The sequence below is a fragment of the Arachis hypogaea genome, chromosome 7 (assembly GCF_003086295.3).
Source record: "Arachis hypogaea cultivar Tifrunner chromosome 7, arahy.Tifrunner.gnm2.J5K5, whole genome shotgun sequence".
Classification (NCBI taxonomy): Eukaryota; Viridiplantae; Streptophyta; class Magnoliopsida; order Fabales; family Fabaceae; genus Arachis; species Arachis hypogaea.
This window is the reverse complement of record NC_092042.1, coordinates 8,237,571-8,251,050: the sequence shown is the minus strand read 5'-3', so window position 1 is coordinate 8,251,050 and position 13,480 is coordinate 8,237,571. Positions and strand designations below refer to the sequence as shown.

The 13,480-nt window shown below is 30.4% G+C and overlaps 4 protein-coding genes across 8 annotated transcripts; 2 read left to right on the top strand and 2 right to left on the bottom strand.

The window, feature by feature from the left end:
- The first annotated feature begins 424 nt into the window (after positions 1 to 424).
- On the top strand, positions 425 to 2,345 carry LOC112702314 (transcription factor bHLH93). The gene is made up of 4 exons (XM_025753298.3): positions 425 to 661; positions 808 to 945; positions 1,024 to 1,194; positions 2,053 to 2,345. Exons 1-4 carry the CDS (start codon positions 581 to 583, stop codon positions 2,149 to 2,151), a joined length of 489 nt encoding a protein of 162 aa, XP_025609083.1. The 5' UTR covers positions 425 to 580; the 3' UTR covers positions 2,152 to 2,345.
- A 2,209-nt stretch (positions 2,346 to 4,554) lies between these two features.
- Positions 4,555 to 5,450, bottom strand: LOC112702313 (respiratory supercomplex factor 2 homolog C1565.01). Its single transcript, XM_025753297.2, has 3 exons — positions 5,328 to 5,450; positions 5,054 to 5,147; positions 4,555 to 4,960 (listed from the first exon to the last, which is right to left on the bottom strand). The coding sequence occupies exons 1-3, from the start codon at positions 5,374 to 5,376 to the stop codon at positions 4,771 to 4,773; spliced, it is 333 nt and encodes a 110-aa protein (XP_025609082.1). The 5' UTR covers positions 5,377 to 5,450; the 3' UTR covers positions 4,555 to 4,770.
- Positions 5,451 to 6,856: 1,406 nt separating this feature from the next.
- On the top strand, positions 6,857 to 9,432 carry LOC112702312 (uncharacterized). 4 transcript variants are annotated; one of them, XM_025753296.3, is made up of 4 exons: positions 6,857 to 7,397; positions 7,710 to 7,812; positions 8,525 to 8,594; positions 9,072 to 9,432. In XM_025753296.3, exons 1-4 carry the CDS (start codon positions 7,133 to 7,135, stop codon positions 9,243 to 9,245), a joined length of 612 nt encoding a protein of 203 aa, XP_025609081.1. In that variant the 5' UTR covers positions 6,857 to 7,132; the 3' UTR covers positions 9,246 to 9,432. The 4 variants fall into 4 exon arrangements, with proteins under 4 accessions (XP_025609081.1, XP_025609079.1, XP_025609078.1 ...); XM_025753294.3 differs by having other exon boundaries at positions 7,671 to 7,812; XM_025753293.3 differs by having other exon boundaries at positions 6,859 to 7,397; positions 7,671 to 7,812; positions 8,522 to 8,594.
- On the bottom strand, positions 9,403 to 11,445 carry LOC112702311 (peroxidase 4). 2 transcript variants are annotated; one of them, XM_025753292.3, is made up of 5 exons: positions 11,298 to 11,445; positions 10,907 to 11,073; positions 10,533 to 10,724; positions 10,290 to 10,455; positions 9,403 to 10,088 (listed from the first exon to the last, which is right to left on the bottom strand). In XM_025753292.3, exons 2-5 carry the CDS (start codon positions 10,952 to 10,954, stop codon positions 9,703 to 9,705), a joined length of 792 nt encoding a protein of 263 aa, XP_025609077.1. In that variant the 5' UTR covers positions 10,955 to 11,073; positions 11,298 to 11,445; the 3' UTR covers positions 9,403 to 9,702. The 2 variants fall into 2 exon arrangements, with proteins under 2 accessions (XP_025609077.1, XP_025609076.1); XM_025753291.3 differs by lacking the exon at positions 11,298 to 11,445 and having other exon boundaries at positions 10,907 to 11,246.
- Between the last annotated feature and the right edge of the window lie 2,035 nt (positions 11,446 to 13,480).

The following is a 13,480-nucleotide window of genomic DNA, read 5'->3' as shown; positions in this document are numbered from 1 at the left end:
GGCCTACGTTTCTATACATGCACACATTAGAAAAAAAAATCATAATAAACACCAAAATTTTAATACTATACTTATGTCAAACACAGTGTTTACTGGCAGAAAATTACCTAAATTTGTTATGATGAAAATGATCTCTGTAGTAAAATTCGGCAGAGTTTTGGTTTTTCAAATTAATTTTATTAAAAATATAATCATTTGTATTTTCTTCTCAATTAGTTTAAATTTTTTAAAGAAGTAATTTCACGAATTTCTATAAACTAAATGTTTAGAATTTAATTTTGGTTGATCTCTTAAAACAAATTTCAGTATAAAACAAATAAAAAAAGAAAATATTTATAAAAAAAATAAATGATAAGATGAAAATTAAGAAAGGGCATTTTGGTAAATTCAGGCATGTATATAGGATTTCTTTGTAAGCAGGGAAGAAAACACATGAGATGAATGATATATAGATTTGAGAGCTCATCCTCACTCTTTTAAATGAGTTCATAGCAAGAGATCTCTCATAGGAGAGAAATTAAAGAAGAGAGCCAAGAAAATAATAATAATAATAATAATCATAATAATAAGAATAATAATAATGGTTTCAAGAGAGCAAAAGAGAGCAGCACTACTGCATGAGAAGCTTCAACTCCTTCGTTCTGTTACCAACTCTCATGCTGTAAATATACTTCATTCCTCTCTCTCTCTCTCTCTCTCTTTTCATTGGTTCATGAATTTTCTGAAGAATCATTTACATTATGTCTATTCTTTCTGCATCATCCATGTTAAGTATTATTAATTTAATATCTGAATTATATTATGCAGGTGAACAAAAGCTCCATCATAATCGATGCATCAAAGTATATTGAAGAGCTTAAAGAAAAGGTAGAAAGACTCAATCAAGAAATAGCCACAGCAGAAACTTCAAATCATCATCATCACCATAATCCTAATTTGCCTATGGTATGTATATATATTGTTGATATTAATTATTTTATTAATTGTTTTGATCAAGTTTGAAATAATTAAAGATATGTGCAGGTGACAGTAGAAACCCTAGAAAAGGGATTTATGATAAATGTAATTTCAGGAAGAAGCTGCCAAGGACTACTTGTTTCAATTCTTGAAGCCTTTGAAGACATGGGTCTCACCGTTCTTGAAGCTAGGGTTTCTTGTACGGACACTTTTCGATTCCAAGCAGTTGGAGGAGAAGTAAGATCACATACACATACACATACACATTCTATATATAAACACAAAAACATTCAATAATAACACAACATTTGTATCGGTGAATAAAGTTAAGGACATTTAACTTAATGAGAAATTAATAGTTTAGAGTCGTTAAATGATAATTTAATTAAATCTGTTAAACTATTTAACGACTCTCAACTATTAATTTCACGTGAAGTTAACTCCATATTCACCTAACCATTGTTACCTTGTGTTATTACTCCATAGGCTTTTTGGAAGTCACATGTTGTCCTTGTATAAAACATTTGTTCCTCTCTCTCTCATCATCTCTCTATTGAGGGAAAAAATATAAAAAGAAATAGGATCTATGTAGTTACGTTGCTGTGCAATATTGTTGATGATCATGATCATGAATCTATAGTGCTTTTTAAATCTTAGCCTATATATATTAATCATCTTCAATAATATAATATTTATTTACTTCATATAGAAACAACCAATTATTTTTCTCTCCTACAGATATAAATATATCAGAAATTCTAGAGATTAGTAATTTTTAGTAATTTCAATCACTATTTAATTAACATTATACTATTTTATTTTTAATAAATAAATTTTATTAATTTATATATGTAAATTTTAAAAAATATAAATACAAATTATATATGTATAAATTATATATTTTTTGTGTATAAATATAGATGTAAATTATTATTGATTAAGTACTGATCTAAAATAATAATATTTGTTGGTCACATAACATTGTTGATAAATATATTTCATGCACATGAATAATGAAGGCTATACATAATAATGCAACTTTTTATCTTCTTCTTTTCCTTTTATTAATTACTTTTATTTATTTATTTTGTGTAGAATGATGAACAAGGTGACACTATTGATGCACAAGCTGTGAAACAAGCAGTGGGACAAGCAATAAAGAATTGGAGCCAACAAAGTGCTGATCAAGATTAAATCAAGAGCCCGCTTATAATAATATAAATATTTTTTAATTTGTATCTTATATATAGATGGTTGTCTTCATTCTTTTCTTTTCTTTTCTTTTCTTTTTCTTTTTTCTATTTTTCAAGTTTCTTTTTTCTCATTATCTTAATCCTATGTTTGGCTAACTGCCAATTTTGTTTATTAAGGGAAGAATCTTCGTGAAAGAATGCGTATTGATATCTTCTGAATGATCCTTTCAATGCTTCAATAATCTTCAATGAAATTATATTCCAGTAAAAAAGAAGAAGAAGAAGAAAGAGTTGGTTGTGTTCATCAAACTTATATATGATGCCAAGATACCTAACACTACTACATATATAAATTCATAGAAGATTTTAATTAATTAGTTATTAACTGTCCTAATTAATTATATAATTAATGATTAATGATTATTCATCAATTTTCAAATATATATTCGATTATTATTATTGTTCACATGCATGGGTTGCACAAAATAATCCAAATAGCATGTACAAATTTTGAATTTACTGTGTATTAAAATTAAACATAAAAAATATATATTTTTATGTCTGATGGGTAAAATTGATTAAAAAAAAAAAAAATTCCTAAAGCAAAAGTGTAAGTGCCCTATAGTGAAGCAGAAAGCCGTTGAAGTTGACACTTGTTAACTTTAGAACAACATTATATTATTTTCAAACAAGATTTTTGGCACAATCAAGTAATAATGAATTGAAGCCACGTGAGGTACTTTTTTTTACTTCACCCAAATGGTCAATAGTCAATACATGGTAAACAAGTGAGAGCGTTAAGGTCAATACTTTGGAACTAATGAGCCATATTTATAAATTGAGAATTACACACCATATTTTTCTATATATATACTTAATAATGGTGTGTAATAATTGTTGTGAGTATTGTACAAAATAAGATTAAGAATAAATAATTGATCTAATGCTCGTACCAAATAATCAGATGTTATATCATAATATTATTTTTTTTAAGTTTAAGCTAATAATAAAAAAAAATATAAATGATTATATTTTTAATATTTCTGTTTAAATAAGAGTTTTTTTTGGAATTTGTTTAATGTTTGTATATACTTTTTTTTCTTTTTTTATTTGTTTTATGCTATTTATTTATGTTTAGAATTTTATCAAAATTTTTTGGATATAAAACTTTAATACTACGTTATGATACTATTTTTTTAATTTTAAAGTAATAATAAAAGGAGAAAACTTAAAACAATTTTATGTCTGAGTATAAATTAATATTAGATAGTAGTGCTTGAGTACTGGTTTTGACTATGAAAGCATGGATTATAAAGAAGTACATTGCGTTAATAGTAGCATGCAATCCATGTTAGAATAATAGTTACATATTATGATGTAATTTTCTTAGATGATGAACAGGACAAAACTTTTTATCTTTAATATTGAAAGCAAGCAATTGTGGTGAAGAGTTTAACAAACATAAATTCACAATTGTGCTCATAGAAATTGATCTGATCCACTTTAACAAAATGAAGTTGCATCAATAAAGGTAATATTTCTCATATAATATTTCAGGAATAACTTCATATAATATTGTTTTTTTTTGGGGGGGGGGGGGTGGTTAAAGCGGGCCGCTTGGTAGTTAACAGTAAATAACTGATGTTAGTATGTAGTTGGGCCCATCTTAATAACATAAGGCTGGGCCTGTTTCTGGCCCAATATCATTTTAGTCTAATTTTTTTGAATGTATTGCAATTATGTTAAGAAAATCTAACAAGATTCAGACCAAAAGATAAGAGGATATGATTTGATACCAAATTTTCAAATCCTGCCTGCAGTAATTCATTGGCCAGCGGTAGATTTATAAATGGAGCTCTAATCTACGACGAATTAGTTCTTAACCTCTCGGCTTGGAGAATACCATGAAAAAAAAAATCTTCATACAGAGTAGCTTCTACAAAATTAAAGAACCACAAAATGGATATCCTTTTTTTTTATTGTCCCCCATATTCTCTGACTCGACAGACCACCGGCAGAAATCTAAACTGAAATCTAAACTTCATTTAAAAGCTTGTTGCCAATGAATTGATGCACACAATAGGCCAGATTTGAACTTAAATATATATAATTGTAAAAGGTGGGCTTTTTTTTTTTTGGTATTCGTCATTGTTAACGGTTTTGTACGTATTCACAAAGGCATGGGTCATTAAAAATGTTATTTCCTGACCAAAAATAAAATGTTACCCGAAGGCCCAAGTGGCTCATTCAAACCAAGTTAGATTACTCAATTTTTTTTTCTATATAAAAAGTTAATCAAATAAATAAATTAAAATTTGATAAACTTATAATTAAAAAAAATAGTAAATTTCAAATAGGCCTCAATTTGCATTCTGGAGGGAATTATGGAAAATAACGAGACACATTTGGAGTCAATAAACTTCTAATTAATCGTCATCATCATACATCATTAGAATTCATACATATTGATCCTACTACATAGATATAGATCGAGATTACAACTGCTGCTAGCTTTCTCAGTTCCCTTCCCCCAGGTTCTTAATTATATAGATAACAATAAACATTAAATAAAAAAAAAAAGAAGAACGAAAGCAATTGCAATATATAATAATAAGTTGATTTAGAAAGGACTAAGGAGCTCCCATTGGTGTGACACACTTGATGAAGTTGTAGTATTTTCTTCCATAAGTGATTTTGTGATATTTGGTTCATTATTATTAGCCATGGCAATGTCACTGCTTCGTTTCTCATAGTAGTGATAAGCTGCAGCACCCGACAACACTGCTAGTGTTAATGCCTGTGCATGCATCCTGCCAATTTTAATTTAAGTTAATTAATCAACACATAAATTACATTATTAATTAATTAAAATAAAGATATGTATATGTATTTATTTAATATACCTGGCATGTATAAGCCTAAGACTTGGTTTCATTGGAGACCTTGCTCTTGAATAAGCAATCAGTGATGCTCCTATTCCTGAGGCCCATAGCCCCCCTGAAAAATTATTCATATTTTCTATTAAATAACAAAATTAATTAATGGTATTATTATTATTATTATTAAGACTATTTCTGAAATAATAATCTATTTATTTTGTACTTAATTTTCAGCATGCATGTTCAAATTAATCTCATAGATCTGATAAACAAAATAGCTAGTAATCAATAAACTTACCAACTGTAGTGAGCTTGTGCTCTGAAACCCAGGACTGAACTGATTCCATGTTATTTGTGTTGTATAGTGTTATTGTGAAAGGAAAGAGTAGTAGATATACTACTTATATAGTAGGTGAAATTAAATTATTAATTAATTGAAATGTTATATAAATGTGGCCCCTGGGTTTGTTTGTGTTAGCGGGTTTAGACTTTAGTGTGTTGGGTCACACCTTTAGTTTGTTGGAACACAGAAAAGTGGTTAAACTAGAGGCTTAACCCGGTTTTGTCTCTGCTCTTCTCAGTCTCAACTAAATTACTTTGAGTAACTGATTTTTATGCACGTGCCTTATGATTTTCTTATGTTTCCATGTGAAAATAGCTTTTTAACATAAAAACTGATAAAAAACAAAGTGGCTTTTGAGTTTTGAGGCTGTGACTGTGTGCTGCATCAAGTTAAGGAAAAATGAGCACCATTTATATCTGTGACCTGTGGGTTATATTTAATTATTTATAATCATATACCTTTTTTTCTGAGTAGGCACCGTCCATGCATTAGATTCATTAAACTACCACCAAGTACAGGTTGAGATTTGAAAACGGTTATCAATCTCAAGAAGGGATAATTTTACTACATTTTTCATACTCAAAATACAACTAATCTCCACATTTCCGGTAGTAGAGAAATTAAAAAAATAAAAAATAAAAAAGACAAAATTTTCAAGGAAAAATCAAGCCGTTTGTTCTCTGTCATTCATTATTTAAGATGTGAGCAATAAAATTGTATTCTTTTTATTTTAAGTTAAATTTTTAAAGCAGCTATAAAAAATTACTCATGATCTAAAAGATTAATAAATTTGTATTACGGACATGTCAAACAATGAATAATATAAAATAAAGTAGATTTTTTGGTACTTATAAATTTTTTTTGTCTAACCTATCTAAAAATAGAGATAGAATAAAGTGAGACTCATCCCTTTATTTTTAAATTTTATAAATAAATATTAGGCACTATATTGAGCTAGAATCTCATCTAAAATCCGCACCCTACTCTACCCTATAATGAAGGAAATGAGAGTTGAACCCATAACGTTTTTTATGTAATAACTTACAATAAGTAAACAACCATTAAAACTAGTTAGTTAATTTAGTAATTTAGAACATTAATTTTTTATTTTTTATGTTATTAATATGTATAAAATTCAAAATGATTGAATTTTATATTTACTTTAAAAAAATTTGATATTTTTTGCGGATAGAATAGGATATGTTAGGGTTTAGAATTTTAGAATGCGGGTAGGGTTAGGGTTGAGAAATTCTCCACCCACAAATAGGATAAGATAGAGTTTAATAAAATTTTCAACTCAGTCCTAATGTCCTCATTTTATCAATGAAATATAATATCTTAGAAAAAAAAAAGCAATTTGGTTTTTCTTCCATGGGCCTATTTTGGGCCTATTCACATGTATTAAAACATGTGAATCGGCCCAGCTTGTATGAGTGTTATATCAGTGGCCCATATAAAACTTTATTCATGTCCAAAAAGACACTATATTACCAAAAAAAAAAAAGCAGCTGAGGTTTCTGTTCGTTGTCATTGACTATAATCAGTGGACTATTGGAGTCTTCCTCTGGAAGCTTGCCTCAGGATTTTTAATCCTTCTTGTTCAACTGAAAATTCCCGCTATTCAGGAAAGACGAGAAAACACTACACACTCAACGAACAAACAAGCAGCTTCTTCAATCTTCCATTTTCAATCATCGCATCACTACTTCTTCTTCTTCTTCTTCAATTGAAATGGGAACCGAGTTCCCGAAGATCTAAAGATGGAAGCTGACCGAAGCACTAAACGCAGAAACCCTCTATCCGATCGCACCAACACTCTTAACTCTTCTTCTCCAATTTCCACAAACCTTATCAAACCCAAACCCAAATCCAAACCTCCTTCTTCTACTTCTTCTAAACCTCGCCTCAATAAACCTTCTTCACGCGCCTCTTCTACCAACGCTTCCACAAATCTCCAAAGCACTTCTTCGAACCCTGCCGTTGCTCCTCCTCCGCCTTCGTCGCCGATAACCTCCTCTCCTCCCGGTACTTCAATTATTCTGCTCTCAATTTCTTGAATTTGTTTCCAATCTCATTTCAGCTTTTATCTATAATTTGCGCCTTTTAGGATTATTCGCTTGCAATGCAATGATTTTACAAATTAGGATGAGATTCTAGCTCAATTTGAGTTAAGCTCAAGTTGCTTGGGACCAACGCCAGATTTACAATGATATATAAACTGTGATTGTTAATAATTGATTGTGGATTAGAGTTTAGGGTAATTTATTGAGTGTGCAATTTTATATGCTTTGAATTCAGGTAATTTTGTTGATCTTGAGGATTTTGAGCCTATTTCAGTAACCTACAGCCGAAGAAGTGCTCCGAATAAAAGGAAGGATAAAGGGAAGGCTTTGGCATTTCCTGACATCAGCACACCCATTTTGAAGCTCTCTGATACAAGGTAATTCTTCCTCCTGTTTTACTAAGTTACTGATAGTATTGCTCTAGAACTTGGACGTAGGTGTAACCGTGTGATTAACATTGGTTACAGAAATTGGTACTTGGGCTGAGTAAGATTCATGGAGTAGTAGAAATGGAAAAGAAATTAAGCTGGAAACTTTTATAATTTGAGACTTCTGTAAAGTATGAATGAAGTGCTTCAATAGGGAAATAGTTAACAAATAGATAAGAAATTTTTAAAACAAAAAAGATACAAAATAGGGATATAGTTCCACATGAAGAGTTTTTGTCCTGTTTTTCTCATGATAGTTTCACGTCCTGCAAGTTGGAAGAATTTTGCTTAAGATATTCTGATGAATGTTGCGTGCTACATGGATTGGTCGAGTTAGGCATGTAGGTCTTGATTGAAAACTTGGAAAGTCTATCAGGGTTTATTGTGGTGCATGTGATGCTATATTGAAGTGCTTAATGATTAAGATTTCTCCTTTTTGTTTCATCCGTTTTAGCCTTCAAATAGAATCCGTCAAATTCTTCAAGTTCGTGTTTCCTTAATTGCTTATTGATATTGATATATATGTTATAGTTGGACACATCCACAGTAATTATGGACTTAATAGAGGCAGCCAAGTTTCATTGTTATTTGTATTGTCTCTTTCCTAGAAAGCATACCATATAATTATTTGTCACGTATGGTCTATTGTCATGAAAAGCAGGCCGAAAACTGATGATGGTAAAAGTGCAAATCTACCTAAAGCCAAGGCATTGACCGTTCCTTTGAGAAAGGTAAATAGATTGATTATTACTCTGTTTCGGTGGATTTGTTTGGACCGTCAAACTCCTATGTATATGTGTGTTGATTGATTATTATTGTTTGCAAGTTATTGCTGTTTCCTGAAACGGTCCATTCTGAAAATACTGCAATAAGAATTTTGCATACGGTGTGTGTGTATAATAGTTAAAGTTAGAGTACTCCTGCTTTTCTAGTTGTTTTTCAAATTTCTTAAGTATGTCGAGTTTAAGTTTCGAGTAAATTGCATAATTTGCGATTGACAAAAAGTCATAACTCTTTTGGTCGTTACTTATTGATCTACAAAAAGTCTTAAATAGTTCAGTTTGAAGTAGAATGTGATTAAAATCTTTGCAGTACTTATCCACATATGCCATATATTTTTGCATGGTTATTATTTTGCAATTCCTGATTGAACCATGTCGTATTAGATACAATGCTGAAGCTTTTTGGTTTATTTTTGCTTTTTGCAGAAGCAACGTACCACGTCATCAGAAGATACGCTCAAGGATTCCGAGCTGCAAGATTACATTGAAAAACAAAAAGCCTACTTTAAAATGATTGATGAATTTGAACTGATGGAAGAGGAAGTTGAAACAGATGATGAACCGGATGAAGTGGAAAAGACGCAATCCAAGTGTAACTAGCAGTTAGAAAGTTGTTTTTCGTTTAGCTAGTTGTATAGTAATGATATACCAGTTTTCTAAACAATGTAGCGTCAACCCCTCTAACAAAATATAAAGTTCTTGTAAATCTTTTGGTGATGATGAATTCTTGATTCCACAGTATTGCAAATTGTATGGATAAGCTGAATAAATATTATGATTCCTTTCATTGCATCTTTGCTGATGACAAATTTATAGTTATAGGATCACTATAATCAAATAGATATAGCAAACAATTAAACTTACATTGACACATTGACGTAAATATGTCTACAGGGAAACTGAGGAGCTTGGGAAAATCATGTGCACATTCATATAAACCCAGAAGGTTTATTGATGAATAAACCAGGTTCCTTGACACCAAGAACAAATTATCAGAATTCAGACATAGTTTTGAAAAAAAAAATAACTATTATACATAATTTTAAGTAGCTGATGTTTAGTTGACTTTAGCACAATTGAGTCTAATCTCCCCCTTTTTTCCTGTGAGAGGCTTGATCCTGCTCATTTTCACCATGCCCTTGGCAAAGTCATTAAAGAATGCAACTCTATCCGTAGCATATTTCCCCACCAGATGGTCGGTAGAACCGCCGTTGTACAGCTCCTGGTCGGAATGAAGAAGAACCTTCTTCTGAACTAAATTCTTATAGTACAGGTTATCGAAATGGAAGGGAGTTTGACGGTCGAGGGGTTCGAGCAATCTGTCTTTTCCAGTTCTGGGACACTTGCTCCGCAAGAATTTGGCATAGGAGGCATCAATGTTGGTGTCATTGTAGATATGTGGTCGGAAGAGTCTGCATTGAGCTAGGCCAATGGTATGTGCCCCTGTTATGGAAATCTACCCTTATTAATTGAAATTTTATTATATATAATTGGTGGCATTATTCAAGTAAGGTTACTACTTCCATGATAACGTTTTTATGTGAAGATAAATTTGTAAATCATTAGATGATTTGATATGTTTGACTCTAACGATTACAATATCATCTATCTTCACGGAAGTAACCACCTTCAAATAGTAGTTACCTGAAAGGGCCACCAAGTCTTTCTCTGAGAGGCCTTGGTTAGCAAAATTCTGTTTGAGAGTACTTAGACTGAAGGAGGGTGCAGGAATGGAGTTATTAGCATCAAGTCTGCTTGCTGTAGTAGAATCTCTTCTTCCTAAGCCTACTTCCCAAGATGGCCCTCCCAACTGCAAAATTATCAATGTTTTAAGCCCATAATTTCACTTATAACACTCATCACTGAGATTTGATTGGTATGCATTACATAAACTACAGAGTCTCTAGCAGCCAATGCAAGAATATCAGCACATGACACCACCCCAGGGCATTCTTTCTCCACCATGGCTTTGATGTCATCAATCACATTGAACCCCCTTGCTGAATTGTTGTTCGCCGCCGCCGTCTGCTCTCCTATGAACTTGCTCGTATCGTCCAGCAGTATCGATGCATCACATCCCTGATTGCATCACCATATAAGGTAGTTTCAGCAACAAGTAACAAACAAAGTAACTAAACATTCTTTAGACTAAAGTTTAGGTTGGTTCATCGTGTCGAAGATATAACCATTTATATGACTTTTTCTATTGGCTTTAAACTTTGGAATAAGTGGTTTCATAATATAGTACCAGAGCTACTGACATTTACGAAGCAGTCATGGAAATGAAGGCGGAGTATGGAAGCTCCCATGCGAGCTTCTTTCTGAAGGGCTTTGGTGATTCCGGTCTTGACTATGGCCAGAAGGTTCCGGCAGCTGCAGGAGTAGAAATCTGCACGCAGCTGAGCAGCATTTGCTTCAGAAACTGTAGCTGCAGCAACAAGAGCAAACAAGAGCAAAGAATCAGTAGAAGCCATTTATGTTGAGTTTCTTCAATTTTCTATTGTTGCTTTCTCTTATAGTCACAAATGTTTTGGACCAAAATATAATGATTAATTATTTGGTGAATTATATTGAACCAATTGAATTATTGAAACTACACTATATCTCCATATATTTATTAACATAGAAAGTAGAAACACAATTATTACGCACGTAACGTAACACATTCAAAATTAATCACTCATGAGTCATGACAGTTCAATCAACTTTTCTTTGATTAATTAAAACTAGCTAGAATCTTAACGAAGGTGCTCTCTTTTTTAAAAAAAAAAAAAATTAACAAACTGGTTATATATTTAACCATGGATATTTTTAGGGGAAAAAACAAATAACGAATGGGCACCAAACATAGAAAGAACAAAATTGAGTGTACGTGTATCATCTCATATCATTAAAATGGATTCACATTATCTTTATAGTGTGATTTATTCCTTGTAAGATAAATTTGATTTATAAATATGTAATGGAAAAATTCAGCCACCATAATGAGAAGGATTTTTAGAGACATTCATATGTATTCTCTTATCAATTTTAGTTTTTAAAAAAATTATAATATAATATCAAAATTTCTATAATCGAATAATGTCTAGAGTTTGATTCTTGTTATATTTTATATAAAAAAAAAAATAATAAGAGACAAATAAAAAAATGCAAAAGATCATGTAAATAAAAAAACTCTTATTTAAAGGGAAATTCTACTATGCTGAAGGCTTCTCCTTTCTTTAGGTGCTGAAGACACATGTACAGACTGTAGAGATGACACGCGAGAAGTGAGAAAGCATGGAAAAGTTAATCTCTGCTTTGTAGCAGATTATGGGTCTTACAGAGCAGCATCTGTCGGTTATTTACCAAAGTGTTTATGATATTAACGTTGGGTTAATCTTTGCAATAACTAAAGTGTTTAGTATTTTTGTAACTATTATTGGAAGTTATTACAAAAACTGTTATGGGTTATTTAAAAAAAGAGCGACTCGGATTTAAGAGGACTAATATGTTTGGGCTTAGCAAAAAATCTTAAATAAAAATTGCCACAAAAAAAGGACCGGATTGGATTGACCAAAATAAAAAAAGGAGTTATACTTATTATGCTAGAAAATTTTTTGTTTTCCTGAAAAGCTTTAAATGAAAATGTCATTAAAAAAAAGTCTATAAAAATATGTAATTTAATAATTAAAGTTGTGATAATATTTGTTGACAAAATAAAAGATAGTGATAATATAATTTTTGAATTGAAAATTAAGTGTTAATTTTTTTTTATGAAATTAAAGACCATTTCTTAAAAATTAATTGTTAATAATAATCACTTTTATTTACTTATAACGTAGAGAATACGGTACTCCTAATTATTTATTACTTAATTTTCTTATCGCTATATTTATAATTTTTATTTTTTTTAAATTGTTAATAATTTCAATTAACATTAATAAGTGAACGAAAATACAAATAAAAATAAGAAACATAAATATGAGAAAAAGAAAGTAAAAATAAAAGATTATAAAAATAAATTAAAATAAAAATATGAAGGCTATAAAAATAAATAATCATAAAATTAAATAATTAGTAAAGATTATTAATATAAAAAAAGTCTTTTTTTTGTCGCAATTTTTATTTAAGGATTTTTTGCTAAACCCAAATATATTAGTCCTCTTGAATTTGAGTCACTCTTTTTTGAAATAACCCATTACAATTTTTGCAATAACTTTTAACAATAGTTACAAAAATACTAAACACTTTAATTATTGCAAAGATTAACCCAATGTTAACATCATAAACACTTGGGTAAGGAACCGACAGATGCTATTCTGTGGGACCCATGATTTATTATAAAGCAGAGACTTAACTTTTTTATACTTTCTCACTTACCGCGTGTTATCCCTACAGTGTGCACATGTGTTTTCAACACCTAAAGAAAGGAGAAATCTTTAATATAGTAAAATCTCCCTTATTTAAAATGATATATTGGATATATAATTATTCATGTGCCTTCTACTATGATTAAACTTAGATAATGAATTTTTGATGTAAAAAAGTATACTACAACTTCATATCTCTCAAAAATAAAATTTTTAAAAAATTTATAAATATGAAACATCTATCATCTCATAAATTTATTTTGGAAAAATCTAGATGGCCGGTAATTTTATTCAATTTTGTCCAGCATGTAACCAGCAGAGAAAGGTGAGCTATTGGATGAAATCTCATACCAATCTCACACTATTAAATCATTATTGATGACTATTTGATAGCTACCAATCACAAAAATTGATGCCCTAATATTGCTCGAAGTTTAGTTAGAACCAGTTACCCTCAAATTAAACACTTTCAATGGATTAATT

Coding starts and splice junctions, on each gene's coding strand:
- LOC112702312 (XM_025753293.3), top strand. CDS start 7,133: ATGGAAGCTGACCGAAGCACTAAACGCAGAAACCCTCTATCCGATCGC. Junction 7,398..7,670: donor GATAACCTCCTCTCCTCCCG/GTACTTCAATTA, acceptor CTTTGAATTCAG/GTAATTTTGTTGATCTTGAG. Junction 7,813..8,521: donor TTGAAGCTCTCTGATACAAG/GTAATTCTTCCT, acceptor TGTCATGAAAAG/CAGGCCGAAAACTGATGATG.
- LOC112702314 (XM_025753298.3), top strand. CDS start 581: ATGGTTTCAAGAGAGCAAAAGAGAGCAGCACTACTGCATGAGAAGCTT. Junction 662..807: donor CTGTTACCAACTCTCATGCT/GTAAATATACTT, acceptor TATATTATGCAG/GTGAACAAAAGCTCCATCAT. Junction 946..1,023: donor ATAATCCTAATTTGCCTATG/GTATGTATATAT, acceptor AGATATGTGCAG/GTGACAGTAGAAACCCTAGA.
- LOC112702311 (XM_025753291.3), bottom strand. CDS start 11,119: ATGGCTTCTACTGATTCTTTGCTCTTGTTTGCTCTTGTTGCTGCAGCT. Junction 10,456..10,532: donor CTAGAGACTCTGTAGTTTAT/GTAATGCATACC, acceptor ATAATTTTGCAG/TTGGGAGGGCCATCTTGGGA. Junction 10,089..10,289: donor AGACTTGGTGGCCCTTTCAG/GTAACTACTATT, acceptor TTTCCATAACAG/GGGCACATACCATTGGCCTA.
- LOC112702313 (XM_025753297.2), bottom strand. CDS start 5,376: ATGGAATCAGTTCAGTCCTGGGTTTCAGAGCACAAGCTCACTACAGTT. Junction 5,148..5,327: donor GCACAAGCTCACTACAGTTG/GTAAGTTTATTG, acceptor ATAATTTTTCAG/GGGGGCTATGGGCCTCAGGA. Junction 4,961..5,053: donor CTTAGGCTTATACATGCCAG/GTATATTAAATA, acceptor TAAAATTGGCAG/GATGCATGCACAGGCATTAA.